At 43.4% G+C, this 25,301-nt stretch overlaps 1 protein-coding gene across 2 annotated transcripts in view; it reads right to left on the bottom strand.

The window, feature by feature from the left end:
• LAMB4 (laminin subunit beta 4) overlaps nucleotides 1–14,667 on the bottom strand; it is a 933,969-nt gene extending 919,302 nt beyond the window's left edge. For both annotated transcript variants that reach the window (XM_069629159.1, XM_069629158.1), the window contains exon 1: nucleotides 14,563–14,667. In XM_069629159.1, coding sequence (XP_069485260.1) covers nucleotides 14,563–14,648 — 86 coding nt within the window. In that variant the 5' untranslated portion in view covers nucleotides 14,649–14,667. The remainder of the gene's footprint in view (nucleotides 1–14,562) is intronic.
• Nucleotides 14,668–25,301: the final 10,634 nt, after the last annotated feature.

A 25,301-nucleotide genomic window follows, 5' to 3' on the forward strand; every position in this document is an offset into this window, starting at 1 on the left:
TGTGGTCTCCTTTGCTACCCCTAAAAAAAAGAAAATCTCTATGTTTTAATCTTTCTTATAAACCAAACATCCTGGGCTGTGGCCAGCACCATGTGGCTCTTTCTTTCTGGAGTGATTGGAATTCGTGTTCAGGACTCTTAAAAAAAACAGGGGGTTCCACAAATGTAACAGTGACCCTACATTTGTCCTATCTCCCTGGCATGCTGTTCAGGATGTTTGTTTGCATGTATGATTTAATGAACCCTCCCAATGGTATGTATTTTGCCAACCTGAAATGTAGATCCACGCAAGCATGACATGTGGCCAAATTTGCACCAGACCTGCAGATGAGGTGGCCTGCAGTTACCAGTTTAATTGTATCCACTACAGAGTGTAATTTGCTTTCGACTTTGAAAATATTCAGGCATGTAATTGCTGATTTTACTATAGCCGGTAAGATAGCTCAGTGGGTTGAGTGCTCTCTGCTGTGATGTGTGTGATCTGCAGGTTGTCGGTTCGAATCCCAGCAAGGCCAACTCACCTTTTCATCCTTCCAAGGTCCATACATAAGTACCAACACAGGTTGGGTGATATGGTATGTACATTTGTTCTATATAAAGTGCTTAAGCATAAGTGATATATAATAACGCATCATTATCATTTGGCCTTGGACGTCTGCTTGCATTCACAGTAATTTGGTAATATGGGCCCATACACATTGATATTAACGATGCTTAAGGTGATTCTTTCTTGTATGAAATGTATTTCACATTACAGTGATATCGTAATCATATTTTTTGTAGTGTACTTAGGACCAATGCTATGTGATGCCAGTTCCTGTTTTGTCAAGGGCTGAAAGTTTGTATGCCATCACTTCCTGTGATGTCATTAGAGGTCAAGGGTTGTGTGATGTCACGTCCGCTACCCCTGGCATTTTGGTGAAATGAAGTCCCTGAAATTTATATTCCGAAATAAAGATTGATGATGAAGTGCCATGGCATCACTGCTCTACGCTGTTCATCCATACACTCCTCCCACATGTGTCCTGTTGCTTGAAACAAACATTGTGAGAAGACAGTACTCAAAGAATCCCATTGCAAGAGGCACAACAATACCACGACCTTAATATGACCGTAAACAAAAAAAGGGGTTATAATAACACTAATGCAAGACACAGAGCTGGTTACTAAACAGACTTATAAAAGCACAGCCACAGTTGTCATGGACATGACTGCATATGAGAAATGGTGCGAAACTCCATCTTGAGTTCGTTATTGCCATTAATTCATGTTCCATCCCATTGATTGGCCACACAGATCAGCACTTTCAAAGAGAAAAAATTGACAGTGGTTTGGATAACATGAAATGGGGCTGATTTCTCCATTCCCAGAACAATCAGAATCTGCCATTTTGTGCACTTACAAAGATTCACAATGGCACTGCTCTCCTCCACCCCCCGCACGTCCGTAGACAATGTAGGCCTGATTACAAGTTTGCAGGTAAAGGTAAAACATGCTGTATTTGAAAATACTGCATGCTTAGGGGCTCTGCAAAATTCCAAGTTTCAATCCTGAAATTCAATTCTGTTTATTTTTGTTTTGCAGTAATTATCTCCACACAAAAGCATTAACGAATGCGATATTATCATATGCAATAGTACTGCATGCGGTTACATGGCTCTGACCGAATGCCATTTGGTGACACCCTAGTTTTTTTATTTTTAATGAATTAAAATGACATGGATACCCGTTCATAGAAGCTCCATGCCAACATTACAGTGCACACATGTAGCTTTGCTGTAACCAGTCTCCTGACAACTACAGCCCTAGTTCTGTAGTAGCATGGAGATACATTCAAATGTCACATGTGCGTCCATGACAGCTGCAGAGGAGCAAAGATTGTGCAGGCTGCGGTGGATTTATAATCATCTGCACCCTTGATCTAAATTATAATAATTGTAGGCCTTAGTAGGTCTGCTAGCATATACATCTTCTAATATAAACCTGGTTGCGGCATGGTGGCTGATAAAGACACAAAATGACACAGTCACAGCAATTTGACATTGCACCAGTGTTATTTCTTTGATAAGGGCCAGCTATGGCATGACTGGTGTATATTGGTGTCTAGGCTGTCTCCACAGCTACTATGTGGCACAATGGCTGGAATGCTGCCCCTTTAATTCTCTTGCAGCAAGGGTACCACCTTCCCCCTAGGGCATAGAAACTTCCTTCAGGAAGTCTCCTGGGAACGGCACTGCAGAGGCAGCACTGACATAGCAAAGTCAGTCTCACACCAGTGTATTGATCACTGGAGTCCCTTTTATATCAGCAGGCATGGCAGTGGTAGAAGAGTACCAAATAAAGTAGTGGAACTGTGACCCTGGTGGGGCACAGAGAAGGCAGGAATGGAGCAACGTGAAACCCATGTATTAAGGGTTGCAGCAATGCTGGTTGACAGGCAATTGAGTTGAAATAGACAGTTTAGCTGCAATTGCTATCGAGTGGTAAAGTGGAGACGTTTGCTTTAACTTCACAAAGAACAATTCCGGAATGGTGAAAATGGTTGCAAAAACTAGTGGAACTGTTAACAGTAAAAAAAATAAAAGTAGTGGAATGCGGCTCCTGATCGTTCCCGCTCACTTCGTCCAGTGAGGCATGGGAAAGGTGCAGAGTTAGAAAAGCCAAAGGGGGCAGGTAGCCCTGGAAAAGGTTCCCACCAACTTGATTCTGTGAGGACGCTCTTCCTTTTTCCAGCCCCATCTATTTCCTGTGGCTAATGCAGTATGTATGAGTGTGATGGCATAAAGCAAAGGGCACTTGTACAACAACATGGATTGGACATCTTAAAGCAGGCTTGATTTGGGCCAATTCCCTGGGGCAATTTGCTTTTAAAAGGAGATGGGCTAATTGTATTCCTCTGTGCACTCCCTGAAGAACAAGAATTCACTGCACCTATGCTGCAGATAGAGTCTATCCCAAGTCACATGGCAGGGAGGTGAAGAAAGAATCCAAGGCAGAAGGGAGCTCTCCATCCCTAGGGAACAGTGTGGGTTACTGCTGCTAAACCAAGAGTTCTCTCTGGTTGCTGCACTGGAACAATGTTACTATTTACTGGAGATGAAGTATCCCCTGCAGCTAGGTGCCAGCCAAGCTCCCATGAGTGGGAGTGCAAACAAAGGGCTTACCTTGTCCTGTAGTCCCTGGATAGGGGCTCCCAGAAACTACAGAAGCAAACAAGGAAGTGATCTTTAGCTCTCCCCTCATCTCTGAACCAACTGGATTCCGCTTTGGGTACCTTTGAAGTCATCCAAGCTGCACCACAGTAAACTCTGGAGTAGTCATTGGCCTCAACACTGAACAGTCTTCACATCTCCAAGTTCACGCGACGCCAAAGCACTGCCTTCTCCAAATCTGAGATCTGCTGTGTCTTCTAGCATCCCAATTCTACACCACCACCTAAACTCCTGCTTGTTCAAGCTTGTAGCTGACGCCACTGCACTACTGGAGCTGAAGGCTAGTTTCTGCTTCTTTGCACCCAAGAAAACCGAGTCTTCCAGTGCCAATGTCCCGACATCTTTGACTTGCAAGCCAGTTCAGCTGCCACAAAGCACTGCACCATTGGACATAGTCCCGCTGCACCACAACCGGACACCTGCCCAGCCCACACCTCCAGCTCTATGCCTAAAAGCCTGGCTCAATGTTGCTGAGCCTGAAAGACAGGAAATGGTACTGTGAAGAGTCTCTGCCCCCTATGTCCACTGTTGGGAACTTTGTAACTTTTACGCCCCCTTCTCAGTGTTTTTCTGTAAAGACATAGGGGGTCATTACGAGTTTGGAGGCAGCCATGGTGATAATAGCACCATGGCTGGCTCCAAACCCATGTCCAGGTCCGTGGTGTCGGAATGGGGACTTACCGGGACATTCCGACCTTTGCGGACCCGGTAAGTCCCCATTCCGAAAACCATTCCCCATTCCCATTCAAGCCCCCATAGGGCTCAATGGGAATGGGGAAGGAGTTGATAACGGGCCCGCTATTTGCGGGCCCGGTATTAGCTCCCTGGTCCCCTAACGGGTCCTGCTAAGGGCGGCTGGTAAAACCAGCCGGCCCTAGTGGGACCCGCTAAGGGACCTCGGAATGCTGTGGTAGGGGGTTAACGGCACCAGAATCCTTACTGGTGCCCTTAACCCCTTACCGCCACACTCGGAATGAGGCCCATAATCTTGAACATTGACACTCTGCCAACTAGGTGCCTGAACACCCCTGCTCATCTACCCAGAGAGCCCTTGCACAAAAGTCTGCATTCCCTTTTTCTTTGACAGGGTAGGTTCTTCTAGTGTTTTCTACTTAGTTTGATTGCATTTTATTGGTTGATTAAAAGTCTGTCCAATAAAGGTTCTATAAAAACACATTCTTTAATTTTAGATTAGTGTATACTTAAATTGTTTGGGTTGCTATGGCTATCACCACATACCCCTACTGAAGGGCATGGTGTGACCGCGGCTTGAGCTACAATAAAAGGTGAAAGAGTTGTTGGTCTGCGTCTGTTTCAACTTTATAATTGTGATCACTGCTGGTTTGATAGTGGTATTGGACTGAGTGTGTGATTTAGCCACTACTCTCCCATGCAATCCTGCCTAGCAGTAGTCATTTCAGCACAATCGCATTTCTCCATGGAGCCCCAGACTGCAGGTCATTTCCTCCCAGGATCTTGACCGAATTTAATTTGTGGATCAGGGCAATACTGATGGAGTAAACATATGCTTTAACTCATTTGTAGCATGTTACTTTCAGAACTAGATTATTTCATGTTGTTAGGGTATGCCATCTATTGCTGTATGGATCGTCACACTGTGTAATGGACAGCTAGTGTCAAGGTCAATGTAAGTTCTTATACTTTCTTTGGTACTGGTGTAGGTAATCAAAGAGAAAAAACTAAGACGTGGATTAAGTGTCTAGATAAATGCATAGACAAATGTGCTATAGAGTGTGATGAAACAGATAACGTGTGAGCAGTCTTCGACTGTAGATCGGCCTTGGTTGTCGGCTACTTTTCAATATCACCAGTAAAAGTGACCCTAAGGTTCACCCAGTTTACACTAGCAAAAGAGTTTCTAAATCATCCGAGGGTATAACAGTTTCTTCAACAATATCAGATCTTACACTTACAGGAGGTTGGGTTGCAAGAGGTACCGCATATCAATGGCTACTTGTGTATTAGAGAAATCTGTTAAAGGTCCTAAGGGTCGGCTAAAAGGGTGGTTATTCATAGCTTTTAAAAATGATCTGCTGTTGAATATTGAGCTCCTCAATGATGAGTTTGATGATATCTTGCCAGCATGGATTGTAATGGAGGCTGCATGACAACTAGATGATTGGTTGATTATAAATATTTATAATAATCCTCCAAACAAATATAGTGAATCACTCAAGACGTGTTTGGTCAGAGTGTTGCAGTCTTGGTTGGAAAGTTATACGTCAAACAAAATCAATGTGTCTGGTGATCTTAATTGTCAATTTCAAGAGATATTTAAATACGAGAAATTGCATGGAGTTGTCATAACCCATCAGCACCCCTATGCCTCTGGGTTGGGTCCGCTATACAAATTGCAAAAATAAAATAACAGAAGATATTCCATGTGCCTGAATGACACAAAATAGGCTGGATGGAATTTAATTCCTCTGGCAGACTTGCCCCATTGCTAGAGTTGTGTTGTTTTCAATTGGAGGAATACAGGAGACATCCTGGGTAATTACACCTGGTCTAATGGAGTTACCTGTTCGACTATTGAATATGTATTTGGGACTTCTGATTTCTATAATCGATCTAAGGATTTGATTATAACAGAGAATGATGTTAGGGACATTCATTTTTAATGGTAAGATTAGAAATAAAGAAATACGAGTTCCCCCTGTTGACTGACTTAGAAAATGTTGAACTTAAAAGGGTTTTTAAATCAAGCTGTCTACCCCTCAAAAATATTAAAACTTTAGAAACTATTATAAAGCCCTATTTCAGAAAACTCTTTTTAATCTGACCTGGGGAATATGCAATTGTGTTCCCTTGTGTTTTTTCTGAGTCAGCCAATGTTTAGATTAGTAAAATTGGGTGTGAGGCTGCTATTGTTGATCCGTTGATTAGGAATCGCCAGGTGAAAAGAATGGATCCTATAATTAGGATCAGGAAAATATCCTTAAGGACTGACTTGAGACTTCTTAAAGTAACTTGCTCTCTGACTTGGAAGCAATATATGGAAGCATCTAACTCTTTTTGTAAACAGAAATGCAAAAATTGTCATAAGACATCATACAACAGGCTAAGACTGGGAGAAACCATACAATGCTGTTAGAAATAAAATAATATTCAAGAAACTGCTGAGAGTTTGTTACTAATCAAGATGCGCTGCAAAATCCAGTGCAGTTTAATTATTTACTTGAAGCAACTAAGTTCAATCATTTCTCTTTTATTTGTGCATCTGTTAAAATGGTAGTCAGAGGGTTCTGGCTGCCAACATTGGAGTCACGGATGGATGACAGGGCTCTCAAAATGTACTAACCCACCCACATTGACAAATAGATTTTATGATGGGTGAGTACTATTACCCTGGTTCTCAACCTTGCTGGTGAGTATGAGGATGTTTGGAATTTTGATTTGAGATTTACATCAAACTAACTTGTAAAAGTGTCAGTGTGCATGGCTGGCCTTTGAATTGCATCACTGCATAAAATATGAATTGTGCTTATGGTGACATGCACCATTTTACAGAAACCATGGTAAATCTTGTGCCGACTGTCAGCATGGGGCGAGTGTATTTCTCTTAGGTCGGGTGTGTAAACTAAGGAACTTGCCCTGCAGGCCTATTGGCATTTTTATGCATTTACAAGGCCTGGATGAGTTCTCTGCATTAGATATTGTGGAAGTGATAAGGTGTCTGAAAATATGACCAATGTAACAATAGCAACCCCAAATTGTGACCAGACATATTCTATGTTTTATATGGGAGGGCCATTAAAAGGTCAGAGATCCCCCTCACTTGGCATATGTCTGCTGTAATACTAATATACAAAATAGTTAACAGAGAGAATCCCAATAATTATAAACTTTGGACATGAGTAGCAAAATATTTGCAACATTGATTCTCAAAATATATTCTACATGGGCCTTGGATGTGCGGCAATTAACTAAATATGAAACAGGCTTTCACAAAACTATGGGCATGACAATAAATGGGCTTCTCTCCAACTTCATAAACAACAAGCCCTGGTGAAAGATGGTGCTCCTTCACATGCTGCCTGCTTCGAGAAATTATACGACAGAAATTACAAAATTGGAGTATCAGTTGTCTAATAAGATTTTAACCTTTCTACATACCGATACCGTGGTTCAGATGAGGTTGAATGTGGTCTGTATCCTTTTAAAAGATATCAATTTGTATCCATATATTTATAAAGGTAACTGGTGTGTGTGTGTTTAGCCCAATTATTCCTCAAATTACACGTAGTGGATATGAGAGATTCAATGGTTTTGGCCAGGGATTTCATGATGAAATTGGGCCATTACAGGGTGCCGTGGCTCACCTATGTTGATGATATCTTTATACTTGATCAAATTCTTGTAGAACTACAACTAAATGCAGATGCTGATGAGGCTTATTTGGCTGATAATCACCAATACAAATAAATCTAACATAATCTGATTTCTGAATAAGAGGAAAAAGGTTATATATCATTGGAAGCACTAAAAGGTACATATGGAAGAACTAAAAAATTTGGGATTTGCCATTAGCTCCTCCAAGGCAGAAGCTGATATTCAATGAGGACTTAAGTCTAAAATAGTAACGCTGGCAGTGAAGATGAAGAAATGTGATCTTCTTTATGTAGTTTTGTCTTTGATTCCTTTTATCTAGCTTCACAATCCCGAAGGGATTATGCTCATTCTAATCAGGATAGAGCTAAGTCACATACAAATTAGAACCCCTGCTTTGTTCTAGTAGGATTTATTTGGAGAAGCTTTCTAGGTCTTCCTTGCTTTTTACCTATGAGCGCTATAAGAATTGGTTTGGGGCTGACTTCATTTGTAGCTCTAGGAAAGTTAAGGAAATAAATTGTCTCTATTTAAAAATGAGGGTGGCAGATGAGGCCTCCTTATTTTTTTTCATTAATTAGTTACACAAAATTCTGGCTAGCCCCCTCATTACTAACCTTATGAAAGGGTTTGAAGCACTATTGAAGTTTATTGGTCTTGAGATAAATATGCTTGGGGAATGGTCAGGGCAACGACATATTAAAAAGAAGTTGTTAGAACATAATTAGTGTTGTAATTATGAGTGGCAAATTTACTTATCTCTAATGACAGAGTATGCACTGATCTTTCCCAAATATTGCATCGCTCAGCAATACATTTTTAAAAATCTAAATTGTCAACATATGATATTTATGAAATTCTACTGTGATCTTTTTAAAACGCTTGAAGTTATAGGCCCACGATATGGAGTGAAGTGGGATCAGGGGACTTGCAGGTTGTGTAATAACCATATTGTAGAAACTTTAGAGGATCTTAGTACTGAATGTGAGTGTAGGTGAACCTTCTGATTAGAGATTTGCAATTATTTTGTTCATAATCCCAAATGTCATCATATGAAGCTTTTTGGTTTCCATTGTTATTGGGTGAATACATTTCCCTAATTTTGGCAGTGACTGAATTGTACAAGTGATTAATGTTTCCCCTGAACGTCCGTTAGCTCTGATCGTTATAAGTATTTTCTTTTTTTGTATAATTGTAGTTTTTCCACCATTTTTTAAAAACATTTTTCTAATGTGTGCTCACTGTGCTTTTTATGCATGTGTATTGAAGAATTGTGAACATTTTACTTTAAACCAATACACAATAAATAAGTGAACATTGTCAAGCAACTGCAAGACATGGGGAATAATCGGAGGGTCTGCATGACTCTGAATCATGCAGCCCATTCAAGTTACCGTGAGGTCAGAGGAACATCATTTAGTGGTATTTCTGGCCCTTTGTGTCAAGGGAAGATTTTACACAAGCATTACGCAAGCAAAATCATTGAGAGTAATTAAGCAACCATTACTGACACACAATCAATATCATGAGGTACCCATGGCAACATGTGTGATTAATCTGATTGTGTCATCACTCCTTTCCTGGCGGTGACTTCTCCCCATGTACCAGGAAACGACAGCCGCTACCTGATCCTGACCCTGGAGGTGGCTATTTGTGGGAGGATCACTTGGGGGTAGACAGCCTCTGGCAGAATATCATGGAACCATCAGATGATACATGGTATCCCCCTTCTTTTTTTTAGGATACCCATCCCTGCCTAATGCATTAATGGGACACTGTTCGACCTCTCCTTGTTCACCTAGAAAGCAGAATTCTGAAGACCATCTAATGAGAGCAGTAGATAAGTCTTTGAAATCTGACTTACCCTATAAAATTAATGAAAACCCCTTCTGAGCCTCTACTTACAAGTCATCTACAACTGACTTGCCTTTAAAGAACAATTACCCAGAATTTCCAGACTGTACCTATAATACATCAAGAATGGACTTCCATTCCCATAACTACCAGAAAACTGCAACGAGGAAGATGAACAGAGTAATTCAGATACCCGAAGGCCAGGAACACAGGATGCGCTCTAGTTGTTGCGAGAACGTACCTGTGACCAGTGGTCGAAGTGTACGAAAAGAAGTATTGGAACTATGTTCCCTAGTGGCCTGCACCGCTCCCCACAGACTCCATCACCGCGCCCCCTCCCATGCACAATAAAAACCCCAAAACACATGTGCCTGCTCTTTAAGGAAACGTCCTGTGCAGTGCAGTGAAAGTGCAAGTTTCTACTTCTTCCGGGACGGTTTCTTTTTAAAATAAAAGTATAGGAGCGGTAAAACTTAATTAAAAGAAGTAGAGGAGCACCGCTCCCTACCGCTCCCGCCCACTTTGACCACTGCCTGTGACCAGGAGATTTAAACAAGCGGAGCAGCTGACTGAAGCGAGCTGCTGGAGGGAGAAAGCTGCTTCTCTTGGCGTGAACATGAGAGATTGTGAGGCTGGAGAGAGGGCCATGGAGTGAACTGGCTCGCGAAGCAAAGAGAGAAAAGCTGACCGCGAGAAGAAACACACTGCGGAAGGCCAGAAGCCAATGGAGGACTCATGGGCATTGGCAGGTGTTTGGAGGCAGCCTTTGCCTTACCAGTGCCTGAAGACGTGAATCAGAAGATCCCAGCAGGGACCGCGGTTGAGGGAGAATCCAAGAAACGGATACAGCAACAGAGCAGAAAACACTGAACGACAGATACTGGCTTACCATGGGAGAAGGAGAATACCCCAGCCAGAGCCGGTGAGTCCATCCAAGGGAAGCAGGGACACTGAGGCGTATTGGCAGCCATGCCAAAATTGAATGAATATTACTGAAGCGTATGAGAAAGAGCGAGAAAGGATTTCTTTGAAAGGGAGAATGAAATAAAAAAACAAGACTTTAGGTTTGTGGGTGTATGCAATACACCTGTAAAAGAAGTCCTGCCAGGATAATATACCAGGCAGATAAAATATAAGGAAAAGCAAAAGCAAGAGACTATGCAGTTTGGAGGGGTGTCCATAGCCCACCCGAAAAAAGCCCTGGCATGTAAGTATACTAGGCAAATTAAAGGTGTAAGGAAGATAACTATATGTGAAAGCCTTGGCAGGAGAGTATACCAGGCAGTTGCATGTATGTACATAAAATAAAGCCCTGGTAGTTAAGTACACCAGGCAAAGATAAGTTGAACACTGTATAGGAAATACCTGACTCAGAAAGGTCCTGAGAAAGACACATCAGGATTAGCAAAAAGGCTTGTACTGAACCTGGGAAGAGGAGTGAAATCCTGGCAAGAAAGTACACCAAGTATCCTAACAAGACAAAGACAGAGAGCCAAGTTGTGTTGTATACCAGTTATGTTACCGATCAGGAGAAACCCAAGGAACTGACCTTGCTAAATAAGCAACAAAGGGAAGAGAACTTAAGGGGAAGGGAACCACCCTCTGGAACAAGGAACTCTATCCTGTTGAAAATGTTATGTTGGAATTAAGGATTTTCCTTTTTGAACATTTTGTGAACCACTCAGTTGATATTGATATTTTATTTATATTGCGCTCGTAAAGAAGTGTTTCAGAGCATTACAAGGCAAGGCAGGGGAACAAAGTAGAGACAAAAACAACAATCTTACTCAAGGCCAAAGACATTACCCTTTCCACTTTAGACTTTAGTTTGTTAGAATGTGAGGGCCAGAATAGTATTTTGGTCATGGGACAGTTTTGCTTTGGACATTCTGTCACTGACAGTCCCTTAGTTTTGGTTTTAGATAGGGAAACACCTCTAAGAGCAGGGACAGGGCGGCAGTTCCCCACCCGCACCCTTTTATTTTAATAAATGCCTTTGACCAAACCCATGACTCCCTTGTGTCTGAGTCTCATTTGTAGCTCCTCACAACTAGGACTGTTTTAAGGGGTCATTTGTATAACCTATCTCTGCAGCGGCCATCTGAGCCAGTTTTACTTCTACTCTGGCTAATTTATATATCAATGGTTTGAGACAAGCATATTTGGAGCACCATGAATCCATACACAAACAATATCAACCAGCGAATGAGGTGGCTAGGTTACATGTTTCTTACCTTGGCAAAAACTCAAGAACTTCTGCATTCATTTTGGCAATGGCTGAACATGCAATATAATTTCCTGCAATTCACTTTTGAGTTCAGAAAACGTATTTGTTCTGGGTCCATTCATTCAATGAGAAAATCCACACGTTAATTCACTTTTGCACTCTTTCAGTTACCACCTAAAAGCTTTCAGGGAAAAGCTATCATGTGGCAATGTCTTGCCTCCGTGACAGCTGAGTAGGAGAGACAGCCTGCCACACCAGAGCAGGGGTTCCAGGAGAGGGGCTATTTCAATAAGTCAGACGGCGAGAACACACTTATGACAGCCAATGGAAAACATAACAATTAAATAGCCTGTGTACTTAATGGCCAACATCCTGAAGCATAGTTTTATCAAACTTTGGCACATCCTGATCAAAGGATTCCAACAACTGCCTAAACAACGTTTTATGTTTAAACGCACTAGTAACGTGTGATAAGCTGGGCCACACTACAAACGAACTACCGGAGCTAGTCAGACCGACCTCTTGATGGGACATGAATGCCATTACAGGACATGCAACTTGAGGTCGCTGTAGTCTCTCCACCCTCACTTTCTGGTCATTCACAGTGGGTTTAGGTTCCTTCTACGGGAATAACACAGCTTTATCAACAGCAAGAGTGATAATGTCATCTAGGTTATTACATGCCATATTCACTACAGCACAACAACACAGTCCATCCATCAATCTGAAGGATTAATGAAAGTAGGTCCTGCGTGTTTAATACAAATACAGCTGCTCCGTTAATCAGCCAACTTTTGGCAGAAATAAACATGGAAGTAGTGATTTAAGCTAGCTAATGGTTTAAACGTTTCACATTCCTTACAAAGGGATCGATATTGGAGCAGCGCTGGGAATAGGGGATGAAAAGCCTGCTGTTTGTGTTTCATGAGGAAGCAGCATTTCACACATTGGCCAACCGTACACTCCGAAGTGGGTGTGCCCAGACATTATTGCGGGGACACTTAGGGAATAACCTATGATAAAGGCCCTCTTAACTGGCCCTATTTTATTGAGAGGCATATTTATTATCTTATAGCCACAAGTCTGAGATATGACACCGGGCTCGCGCACCACTTAACGTTTCTCCATATGGGGCTCACTTGCATTCTACAGGGGCCTCTCTGGACCTCAGTGGTCATCCTGAAGAAGGTGGAAAAATAGTGCAGGCAGCTGAAACATGGTGAAAGTGTTAGTTTGAGGGTGCCATTAAAAAAAAAGAGCCTGTGTGACAACTCAGAGTGTTACACGGCATGCTAGGGACATGGACATCGGGCAGCTGCCTAAATAAATTACAACAGGTGCATGCATGCATGTGTCCCATGTCATTTTTAACAGGCATTCTCTTTAACGTGTAGCTGCAAAACATTATGTTGTTTAAATTTGAAAATGACAGGTCAGAGGACTGAGAAAGAAAATTCTGGCATCCAACAAACCCGCCCCTTAGCCCCCTCCTCCCCAGGCGTTTTTTTTTTGTTTTGCGTTTTAGATCGCTGGCACAACACCAGGGGCCAGATTACAGAAACGTTGCACCAGTGCAAGTGCAAAGTTTGCACAGTATTTGCACTAGGGCAAAGTGTGCCCTATTTTTAATAACACTGGCACACATTAAAAAACATTGCACCTCGACAAGTGCAGTTTGGCATATTAAAAGCACCAGGGCTAAAATTGCCCTAGTGCTAAAAGATACATTTTTCATGCTTTTTTGCATCAGGTCAAAGTTTGTACTAGTGCTAATACCATTCCATATTAGCACAAGTGCAAACTTTTCCCTGGTGCAAAAACGTAGTGAAAATGCTTCTTTTTGCAGTAGGGCAATTTTTGCCCTGGTGCGTTTAATAGGCCAAAATGCCCTTGTCGAGGTGCAATGCTTTTGTAATGTGGCCCGGTGTTTTTAAAAATAGGGTAAAGTTTGCCCTAGTGCTAATACCATGCAAACTTTGCACCTGCACTGGTGCAAAGTTTCTGTAATCAGCTCCTTGACCTATAGAGCTAGGCGGCTCTTGGAGTGAGTGCTAACTTGTTCCCTGTCTATTGAAGCCCACAAAGGTAATGTTCGCATTCGCCATATGTCTATGTATCCATTCTTGTCTAACACCAATGCTGCTCTGTCCCGTTGCCCTTGATAGGTTTCATGGCTGCCAGAAATAATGCAGTGGACACAAAATACCGTGATTAATCCCCACGCACAAGTCTTCCTGCTCATACCGCTGACACGGATACACGAGTGAGGCGTCAGGGGAGACGTGCCACCGTCCAGGCGGAAGCGGGGCGTTAGCCTTGATACGCAGACGCAACAATGCTCACGCTCTCGCACCCGCAAGGGTGCCATGGCTTTGGAACAGTCTGTGCGCAGCAGCGTGCGCGTGCAAAACGACAACACTGAAACGTATTATTCACTCTGAGTCTCAGACCCCGCTCAATAAGAAAAAAAAAACCGGTTCCAAGAGTAATCTCTTTCGATTATCAGAAACATATTATGTAAGAACCAGTGTGAGATGATTCTCTAAATGAATAAGTGAGAAAAACCTGTAGAAGTTAACATGGTTACTTTGTGTTAGGTATAACATTTTTACTTAAACGCCCAGTCCTACAGTTCCTGGAGTACATAGCACTATAAACACGCAACAGGCATCAGTGCAATAATGTTAATTTTTTATGATTTTTTATTATTACTGGGCTTTAGTAATAAAACTATTCGCTCCAGTTTGAAAATACTTATCAAAGTTTGAATAATTGCGACCGCTCCCTTACGCGAACCCCACATAGGAACCGACACAAACGCTGCTTTGTTATTCTTTTCGTAAAAAAATTGCAATAGTTTAATGCCTTTTCAAATTTAAATGCAGCGCGAGTTTGTGAAAATACTTTAGAAAATTCTAACCTGGTTTTTGAAAGGGAAGGTGCTCCTGGAGAGGAGAGCTCTTTGAGAGGCAGGCGGCGTGTAAAGGCAAACCCGGGAGAGAGCATTCAAATAAAGGAGGCAACACTTTCCCCCCGGGCACCTGGCTGTAAAAAAAAAAGCAAGAGCAGCTCAGAAACATGCCAAACACATGATTTATATATTGGGCTCGCTGCATTTTAAAGCAGCACACAGCGGACGTATGCAATGGAAAATGGGGGTACACAAGCGGAAAATGGGGGTACACTAGCATGTATTTGCAACTTGCTCAATACGAACGGATATTTGTGAATAAGATGCCCCCTCTCTTATTAACATATAATGCCGATAAGCAACCAAGATTAGATACAGCCATCACCGGTCTGTGTGAGTAAAGGAGATATGAGTCGATATGGGAAACGGCAACTGTGTCGGTGCTGTGCGTTTCCTTGAGCATGCGTGTTTAAGATGTACTTATTTCACACCAAGGGCTTAAGCAGAGGTTCGCAAGAGAGGAGGCAGAGGAAACAGAGAGACTTGATCTATCTGCCCCCACCAAGCTTCTTAAAACATTGCCAGGGTACATTTAATAAGCAGCTGAAGACATTGCATATGTACCAATACCAATAGCTCTAATTTAATTAAGAGGTTGTATGGATATTTGCACACTGCATTTGGGCCTTCATATCCTGAATTCGCTTCCTTATTCCTAGAGGGATGCACTGTCAGTAGCGCAGCGCCCCCCCACCCCCACCCCTTTCCCCGCATTCCACTTGGTCCAGCCTTAGGCAGTGTCGGGGAAAGGTCAAAGCTGACACCTGGGTCCTGTTTGGAGGTTCCTCTTAATATGGCGGTGGCGGCTCTGAGCGAGCATGCGTGTGGAATGTCATTAACTAGTCTGAGCGGTGCCTCCTAGGCTGCATTGCGTTTCATGGCCACAGGCACCTTTAAATACACTCCTAAACTGAAAATCTCTGAATTATATTTCCCCATTTGGTTGACAATACCAATTTATGTTAAGGGTTGATGCAGCTAATGGAGGAGAGAGAAACCTCTGGGAAGATATGCATGGCATTTGAATCAGGCAGTGCTGTTACTCTAGGAGGATAGGTCCCGAAGAAAAGCACCTTCATCAGGGTTGGCTCTATGTGATAACGGGTCGAGAAAAGGACCTCTTTCTCTCCCCGCCGATTGCCACCTCCTCTTTCCCACTAACTTTCTGAGGGACACCCTTGTAACTCCCACCCACATTGCCAGCAGCTCCCTTCCCTCGTTATACTGGGGGCGCCTCTGCCTGTCACCCCTACACCTTCACTTCTCCACCCATACACTCCCAAATCCGTCTGCCCCTACCCAATCCTCCCTGTCCACTTAAGCACTCCTCCTCCACCACTGCCCACCCAGTTCTGCCTCTTTTGCTTCCCTGTTTTGCACAGTGGACGTTCACACACATTACATGTGTAAAGTCTGTTGTACGATTCTAGAGGCACACCGTTGGGTTCATTAAAGGCACTGTGAAGATTACACTCTATCAGATGTGAAGGAACAATAGGTAGGGGTGATCCCTGATTTATATTAATTAATGAATCTTTCATTATGTGCTAAAGACGGGAGGCCAGTCTCTAATCGCAGGACCGGGATTCGGACCTGCGCTGCTCTACGTTGTCTTGCATCCAAGACGGACACGTTGCGCCTGAGCGATTCTCCCAGCCAATATACAACAACTTAATCATATTAACTAGAGACATCCTAACAGTAGACTTAGGTGATAATAATGTAGCAGTCACCCCCACGTCGTGGGTGTACATAGACAGTAACAGCCCACCAGCCCAAGTCCAGGCAGGCACGAGTGAAGCAAGTGCCTCAGCAAAGGCTTAGTGTAATTACCAAACAAGTACACACCCCCAACAATTGGATGAGTGCTATTCGCACTGCAGAGCTCAGTCTAGGGTGCAAATATATATTCTTTCATGGGCGACGGGTTCTGTGTGTATTGCGCAAGCCCAACCGCCCATGAAAAATCAAAACAAGATGGCCACCGCCATAGTAAATAAAAAAGGGACAGAGTTCCTTTTCTATTTCTATGGTGGCGACTGAGGATGGGATGGAGTGCCGGAACTGGAGCAGAAAGTTCCAGTCCAGCAGATAATTAGCAAGCGTGAGAGGGGGTGTGAGAAGGGATGTCTTGGAGGTGAGGGCAAGAGTGAGGGCGTGGTTAACCAGTAGGAAGGGGCTCCTTGTTGCCTGCCCACGATGAAAATGGCGGCATCCAGAGAAGGTCTATGCGCACTATGCTGGGAAAATGTGGGCGGCACACTTTGTGTTTTTGCCCACGTTTCCAGGCACCAGATTGGCAGAGCGCCCTTCCCTGGGTGCAAATGCTAAATAATTAAGGCTGCAAAGTTCTTTATTAGGAAACCCAATAAAGTGACCCCTACAATCAGATAGCAAAAAGCAATTTCTACCTTCATGCCACCGTAGAGAATTTGTGGGATATATTTACTCACTCAGCTGTACTCCCTTCCATAACCAAGCTGCACTTCAACAGAAGCAGCAAACTGGCTGCGCTGGCTCCTGTGAGCACCACTGCCTCACACCAAAACTGCGTTTCAGCTACAAAAAAATGGCTGCACCATCTTGCCAAGCGCATATTGGGCAGGATAAAACAAGGCGGCACACTTAGAAAGCCTGCCAGTGTGTTCTTACATGTACAAAAGAAGGGGAGTGAAAAAGCAGTGCTGCTTTGCTGCAAGCCCAAAGTTCCCATTGAAAAAGGGAAATACTTATATGTAAAAATGTTGCCGCTCTGATGCTCTTTTGCCTCTGTTCCTCATCACAATACTTTTATTAATGAGACCTTGCCATGCTTATCCACATTCACATTATGCTTCAGCAGCCAAGAGCAGTATTCCTGAATGACAGGCTGTTGTTCAGATCTGAAGAAATCAAAAGAAGCTTTCCTTCAGCTACACGGGAAACGGTTTACTTTTTGGCTACAAAATGTCAAGGCTCAATGCATGAAGGAGGCCCTGGCTCTCTGGACCTATGTCAATTTCAGTGCATCTACATTTAAACAAAGTGCTGCATACCAGAAACTAAGTCTGGCTCCAAAACAATGTGGGAAGTTAGAGGGAAGAGAAAAATCAAATTTGCAAGGACAATGCCAGCAGTCACCACATGTTTAAAATGTACTTTTGCAAAGAAAGAAAAATACTTGTTTAAAAGTGTATGTTGGAAAGGCTCTGTCCTTATCTAGCATTGTGAAGGGGTTTGTTGCTGAGAAACATATATGGGATGTTTTATTCAACAGGTTTATTTTTGATTCAGGACAAAATAAAATAAAATAAAGGAATTAAACTGCATTGGCTGGATTTTTCAAGCTCCAGAACAGGTTTTTCCTGTTGGCAAAGCTAAGGCTTCCCTCAAAATGGAACCACAATAAACCTCCAGGACACTTGGCTGATAATAACTAGGTTGGAAAACTTTGACTGACCAAGACAGAGAAAGTTCACATACTCATCAGACTTTCGTCTGGGCTGAGGCCTCCTGCAATAGAAATTCTGGGACACGAGTATGTGGAAAAGAAAATCACACCTCCCCGTGACTTCTACAAGAAGCTTCAAAGAAAAGCTCCATGACAACCCTGGGCTAAGGGGGGTAGCCTGGAAAGGCATGACCATATTTGGAGGACAATGCTGACCATTTGGTTTAAACAGCTATTTTTTAAAGAACATTTTCATACTTTTATTTTTGCAACCGGACTTTGCAGGAATGTAAAAAGTTAACAGTTTTAATGTAATGTTGTAGTTTTTATTTTAAGATACTGTAGCTTTCACTACCACATTGGGAACAGAAATGGCAGAGAATTGGTTATTCTGAGGAAAGTGTACATGATGCCAATGTAAAATTCAATACTGACATGCCTGATGATAATCCATACACACGTGTAAAGTTATAGAATTTTAGGCCGAATATTTCACACTAAAAATGACCAAAAATCATTAAAAGGGCAAAACAATGTCTTACAAACTGGAGAGTTGGACTGGCATGTTCTGCATAAAATATGTAACCTGCTTATGTAATGTGCCATTCATGGCAAAACTGGATTTGAACTAAAGTAACTGGGGGAGGTTCTGGACATTGTAAAACTCATATCATAAATCTGACATCATGCTCTTGAAACCCAAGAAGCTGATAGGAAGGCCGTAACTATCACCCCTGATCAATCCAGTGGTTTAGAGGCGTGCTTAGCTAAACCTGCCCTACCGTATAATTCTATGATGTCACCATGCTCTATAAAAAGGGTCCCTGATAAGACTCTAGACACTCTTTCCTGAATTTCCTGCACCAGCGTTCTGATCTTCTACATTCATCTTTCCAGATTCCACTGCAAAGCCAACACATAGCTGATCCTATACCAGCAAGGCCAAAGCATTGCTGACCATCCCAGCAAGGCCTCAATCCAGAGATCCCACAAAAAAAACAATAACCAACGGGAAAAGCTGTGGTATTTTTTGGGGAAGCATCCTGAGACCAGCCTGGCTTTTTGCCCACTAACTGCATGCCCGCTGCAACCCTGTCATCCAGCTGCCCTTGTATCCAGTGACCAAACAGGCCCAGCTGTTGTTCTGCTAGGAGAGTCCGCCGCTACCTGGTGACCCGAGCCCTGGAGGCCAGAACCTGGTTGACTGTTCCTAATCCCAAATTTAAGAGTGGACTTTGAGTATCCCCCATCCCATAACACATAGTCTACCCCATCTTGACTTTTCTCTTTGTTCCACTCTCTAAGTAACCCTATCCATACCATTACAACTTGTATAGACTGTTCTAATTTTCTGTGCACCCTGTTCTTGTTTCCTTGTGTTAGCGCCATTCTTTCCTTCACCTTATCTTGTAACTCATTAGTAATATTTGGAGTAATTTAAATTAGTTCCCACATAGATCAGAACCCGGCGGGAAAAGGTTGAATTTGCGAATCAATCTTTGAACGAACCATTGCTTTCTTTAACAATATAGTCTAAATAATTTAGTTTAAGTAAAATTTGCCTTTCATCTTTAAAACCGATTTTCTCTTTTAACTGCTCTATTTTCCTAAAAACGAACCTCCTTCTACCTTCCAAATCTCTCTGAATTCAGCAGATGTAGTCCTCCTTTCACTTCTATATTGTCCCTGTGCTGTGCATTTCTCACTCTGCCCAAAAACCACATTCCAATTCAGTGATATTCACCAGTTTTTTAAAGAAACCGTTTTGGCATTTGAAACTGCAAACTAGAAAAAATGCAACTTTTCCATGTGTGAATTTGGCTGCACCAGGTTTTTCATTTCAATCTGTTTTGTGAACTGTATGCTTTTGTGATGCTTACCTTATGGTTGTTAATGATATGACATCCCTAATACTGTGATGAAACATATGTAGATCATTATTTAAACACACATATAATCAATTATTTGTCAAAATCCGAGTGTCATTTTAGGCCTTTGCAAATCTTATTTTGTGATAGAAGGTCAGATTTGTGTTTGCTGCCTCTTATCCCTGCCTACCTGCTGGTTCTTTCCATCCACTCGGAATTCGATTATTTGAGGTTTGAGGGAAATTGCAGGGGAAAACCTTAACTTGGGTGCTATCTATCTTAATTCAAAAAGTGCTCCTATTCAATTGTGCTTTGAATATGTTCTATTAGAAGGTTAACCAAGTGCATTGCTTCCATTTCTATTGTAATTATCACCCCCCCATTGGTGATTACTGCCCAATATTAAAATGTGTGTGATTTTTGTGAATTTTAAAAAAATAAATAAATGTTCTATTTTCACCAACTGGCCTGGTTCACGGTCCATTGTGACCTGGGGGATTTGTAAAGGGGGGTGTGAGACGGGACAGGTACCGGCTCAATTTGAATTAGTTGAAATTTGTTGAAATGAAAGAAAAAGCATTCCTATTGAGCACCACATCCCAGGCTAAGACTGTCATGATCTCTGCTTCCAAAAGGTCAGGGTTTTCCCAACTCCCTTGGAAGCAGATCCATAACCCAGGTTCCGAGTGCCAACCAGTCCCAATTGGGACCTTTTGGACCCAGTCCTGGCGCCAGTGGCACCAGGCTCATAAATATGCCCAGTCCCAGCGCTGGAAGCGCCGGGCTCATAATGCTTGGGTGGACTTACCTGCAGCAGACCATGCTGCTTACTTGCCTGCCAGTTGAGCCTCTGATCCTCTTCTGTTTGGAACTACTTTTCCTGTTGGGTGGGGCAGGAGCCACTCCCTAGATTCAGAACACTGGAACTCTTCTGGAAAGCAGGAACTCTTTTCTTACCTAGGCGTGGCTGTGGAAGGAGACACCTAAGCACTACAGGAGGCTATTTAAACCACACCCGATGGATGAATCTTGCTTTGCGTTATTCTGCATCCTCAGCAGCAGAATGCTCATCGTGTCTTCTGCATCTGATCCTGGGCCTAAGGAAAAAGGCTTACCATCCTGAATCCAGTCTTCAGCAACACCTATAAAGACAAGAAAGAACAGGTTAGCATTACGGTCTTCAGTGACAGCTCTTCACTTACCTGGTCCATCGGCTGTCACCAACGCCTCGCGCTGCATTCCGGCATCTGAAAGACAAAGGCTTACCTACTCTTCATGCGCTCCGGAGGTCTTCACACTGCATTCCGGCATCTGAAAGACAAAAGCTTACCAACTCTTCGCACGCTCCGGAGGCCTTCGGCGCTGCATCCCGCATCTGAAAGACAAAACAAGGTGCGTTTAAAGACATTGGGGAACTTTAATACTCACGTGCCATTACTCCTTTCCACATCTAACCCAGTGGGCATTCCGGCACCCTGCAGCCGCTCCGAACTTGTACCTGCAAAATAAAAAGACAGTTAGAGCGCATCGTGAAGCAGGCAACAAGCGCTTACTTACGTGCTTCCAGGCGCTTCTATTCATCACACGGGCTCCATCTTCAACTCACTTCAGCCCGTCATCCGCCATCGCCGGAACCCTGCAAAACAAGAGACATCATTACTAAAGACTTTAAAGACATTAGAATTACACGAAACTTACCGTTCGTGCAGTAAACGACGGACAGCAGTCCTCTGAAGTCAAGAGGCCTGCTCCTCTTATCCAGTGAAGAAACTGGTTACAGCACCCTGCCTCGAGGCAGATGGATAGCACGGCGTTCACTTACCTAAGACATCTTACCCTCCGAGCCAGAAATACAGTGCACAGAGGTCCAGCCCAAAGAGCCAGCCGTGTGCTACACATCACCTTTGAAGATACGGTATACGCCCAGTCAAGACCGGCGCCTCTACGGGAATCAGGTGAGCGTTACAGAACGCAAAGCCTACCACAAAACTCCCGTCCAGGCGCTATGGAAACCTCGGATACCGACCAGCTAGCCCAGTTACTTGGGGAACTAAGGGCAGAAGTGCATGCAGCCCGTCAGGAAACGAACGCTCTAAGAAGGGAACTGATTATTTCCAAGGAGCGAACAGATGATCTCGCTAGACAACTAATAATAATAATAATAATAATATGCTACAATTGATGCAATTGAAGCAATAACTGCTACAGTCACAAGCCGGACAGACCCCGTTACCCGCATCTGGGGGAAATCTTCCTTCTACATCCTCTATGAATCCAGTGCAGATCAACCTACCTGGGAATGTACCTCTGGCTCCGCCCAAACGATTTTCTGGTGACCCAAAGAGGTTTGCAGTATTTATCAATCAGTGCCGGTTGCATTTCTTATGCCCTCCAGCAGCCTTTCCAACTGATCAAGCTAAAGTAGCTTTCGTGCTTTCGTACCTTAGTGGCAATGCAGCAGACTGGTCGATCTCTCTAGTAAATCAAGATGATCCGGTCCTCCATGATTTTCAAGCTTTTCAGCTCAGTATGGGAAAACTGTTCGCAAGACATTCACAGGGGCAGGCCTTGGACAATGAGCTTCTTTCATTGCGACAAGGTAATCAAGACCTTTTGGCTTATATTGCGTCTTTCAACAGACTGATAGTGGAAACTCAATGGCCTGAGGACAAAAGGATTACGCTGTTTTATAGAGGTCTACGTGGAGAGCTCAAAGATGTGTTAGCCCAAGTAGTGAATCCCCCACAAGATTGTTCGGACTATATAGACTTAGTCGTTCAAATAGATCACAGACTGCAGAACAGGAAGGCCGATCGTTCCAAGTTTGATGCTCGAGTATTTTCCAAACCGCCAACTCCTTCCAAAGGAGTAGACTCCGGGGAACCCATGCAAATAGGGGGTCTGAAAGGTCCTCTAACACAAAAGGAGCGGGAAAGGAGAAAACAGTTGCAATTATGCCTCTATTGCGGAAACTCAGGGCACTTTCTTCGAGACTGTCCGGTGAAACCTGCCAAGAAGGCAGTAGGAGCTGCAGTTACCAAAGTTACAAACTCTGAGCAGGGAAACGACCTCGCCCGACAAGAACAGAGGTCCTCTTGCCGAGCGTGAAAACCAGTTCTGTGACCTCGCATTTCGTGATACCTATGGTCCTCATTAGCCCTGATAATCCGGATCGATTACATGCAATTGAAGCTTACGTCGACAGCGGTGCCATCGGCAATTATGTGGATCATGAAATGGTTTTGAGGATGAATCTAACTCTTTGTCCCAAGGCTGTAAAGGACGTCATTACTACGGTGGATGGTACGGAGATAGCCTCCGGGCCAGTAACGCATACCACTCAAGAAGTGACGCTAGTAAGTCAAGATGGACACCATGAGAAGATCGTGTTCGATGTGATCAAGGCCCCTCAGTTTCAGATTATTCTAGGAATACCTTGGTTAGAGAAACACAATCCTCTGATCGATTGGTGAGCAAGAACGGTCCAGTTTCCAGAATGTGTCTCTACTTGTCACCCTCCACCTGGTGTTGCACTGGCAGCAATTTCTTCAGAGACTCCCCAGTTACCTCCCGAATACCTAGAATACCAAGATGTTTTCCGGAAGGATCAGGCTAACTCTCTACCTCCTCATAGGTCTTATGACTGCCAGATAGACCTGATACCTGGATCTACTCCTCCTTGTAGTAGAATTTATGCCCTCACCGAGCCTGAGAACCTTCACCTTCGACAATACCTGGATCAATACCTGGCAAATGGGTTTATTCGTCCTTCCAAGTCCCCTGCTTCTTCAGCTTTGTTCTTCGTTCCAAAAAAGGAAGGAGACCTTAGAACTTGTATAGATTATCGCTCCCTGAACCAGATCACCGTTAAGAATAGATATCCGTTACCTTTGATCCCTGAACTCCTGGAGCAAGTCAGAAAAGCATGCATATATACAAAGCTGGATCTTAGAGGAGCTTACCACTTGGTACGAGTAAAAGAGGGCGATGAATGGAAGACGGCCTTCCGCACCAAGTATGGGCTATTTGAATATCAGGTCATGCCCTTCACACTTTGCAATGCCCCGGCCGCCTTTCAATATTTTATGAACGATGTCCTCAGAGAGCTCATAGATGTGTGTGTTGTTATTTACATTGACGACATCCTCGTTTATTCTTCATCGGAATCTGAACATCGGAAACACGCGAAAATGGTCCTCGAAAGATTGCGTCAACACAAACTTTTCGCTAAGTTGGAAAAATGTGTTTTCAACGTGACTGAAGTTGAATTCTTGGGATTCATATTATCACCTGGCGGAGTGCGTATGGATTCAAAGAAGGTCGATGCAGTTCTCAAATGGCTATCACCATCCTCCGTAAAAGGTGTGCAAAGCATGTTAGGCTTCGCCAACTTTTACCGCAGGTTTATCCCCGAATTCTCTCGAATAGTCCAGCCCATCACTGCCTTGTTAAAGAAAAACAAACGTTTTGAATGGTCTACCGAGGCGGAACAAGCTTTCCAGGATTTGAAGACTAAATTTATCTCTGCACCAATCTTAAAACACCCTCGCCCCGAACTCCCCTACATCGTGGAAACTGATGCTTCGAGCCTTGCCATGGGGGCAGTTCTATCACAAAAGGACCCGGTAACCAATCAGTTGCATCCCGTGGCATTTTGGTCCCGCAAATTCTCGCCTCCTGAAATCAATTACACGATTACTGACAAGGAACTTCTGGCTATCAAGTCTGCCTTTAAGGCTTGGCGGCATTATCTGCTGGGGGCCCGACACACCGTTACTGTGATTACGGATCACCGAAACCTGCAATATTTGAAAACCGCAAAAGCCCAATCCTCTAGACAACTCCGTTGGGCATTATTCTTTGCCGAGTTTGACTTCATAATTACCTATCGACCTGGTACAAAAAACGGTAAAGCCGATGCCCTTTCTCGGATGGGAGTGGAAGAACACTTGATCAACCCTAAACCTGTACCAATCATTCCCGAACAAAGAATTCTGGGTGTAATCGCCACAGAATCCATAGAGGAAGTTAAGGATAAAGCCAGGCAACTTGTAACTCCAGCAGACATACAGAATTGGCATCTGCAGGGAAAGGACTTTGCAGTAAAGGACAACTTATTGTATTTCCAAGAACGATTATACCTACCCAGCACAGATTTACAGAAAAAAGTAATCTCTTGTTATCACGATTCTTTAATGGAAGGACATCCCGGTATGGCCAAGACCTCAGAAAAGATCAAGCGCTACTTCTGGTGGCCGTCTTGGAAAAAAGATATCAGAGACTTTATAATGTCCTGTGGAGTATGCGCCCAAAACAAGAGTCAAAAGGAAAGACCAGCAGGCCTCTTACGCCCTATTGACATCCCACCTCGCCCTTGGCATACGCTTTCT

This window comes from Ambystoma mexicanum, chromosome 12, assembly GCF_040938575.1.
Source record: "Ambystoma mexicanum isolate Mex_15411 chromosome 12, UKY_AmexF1_1, whole genome shotgun sequence".
NCBI lineage: Eukaryota > Metazoa > Chordata > Amphibia > Caudata > Ambystomatidae > Ambystoma > Ambystoma mexicanum.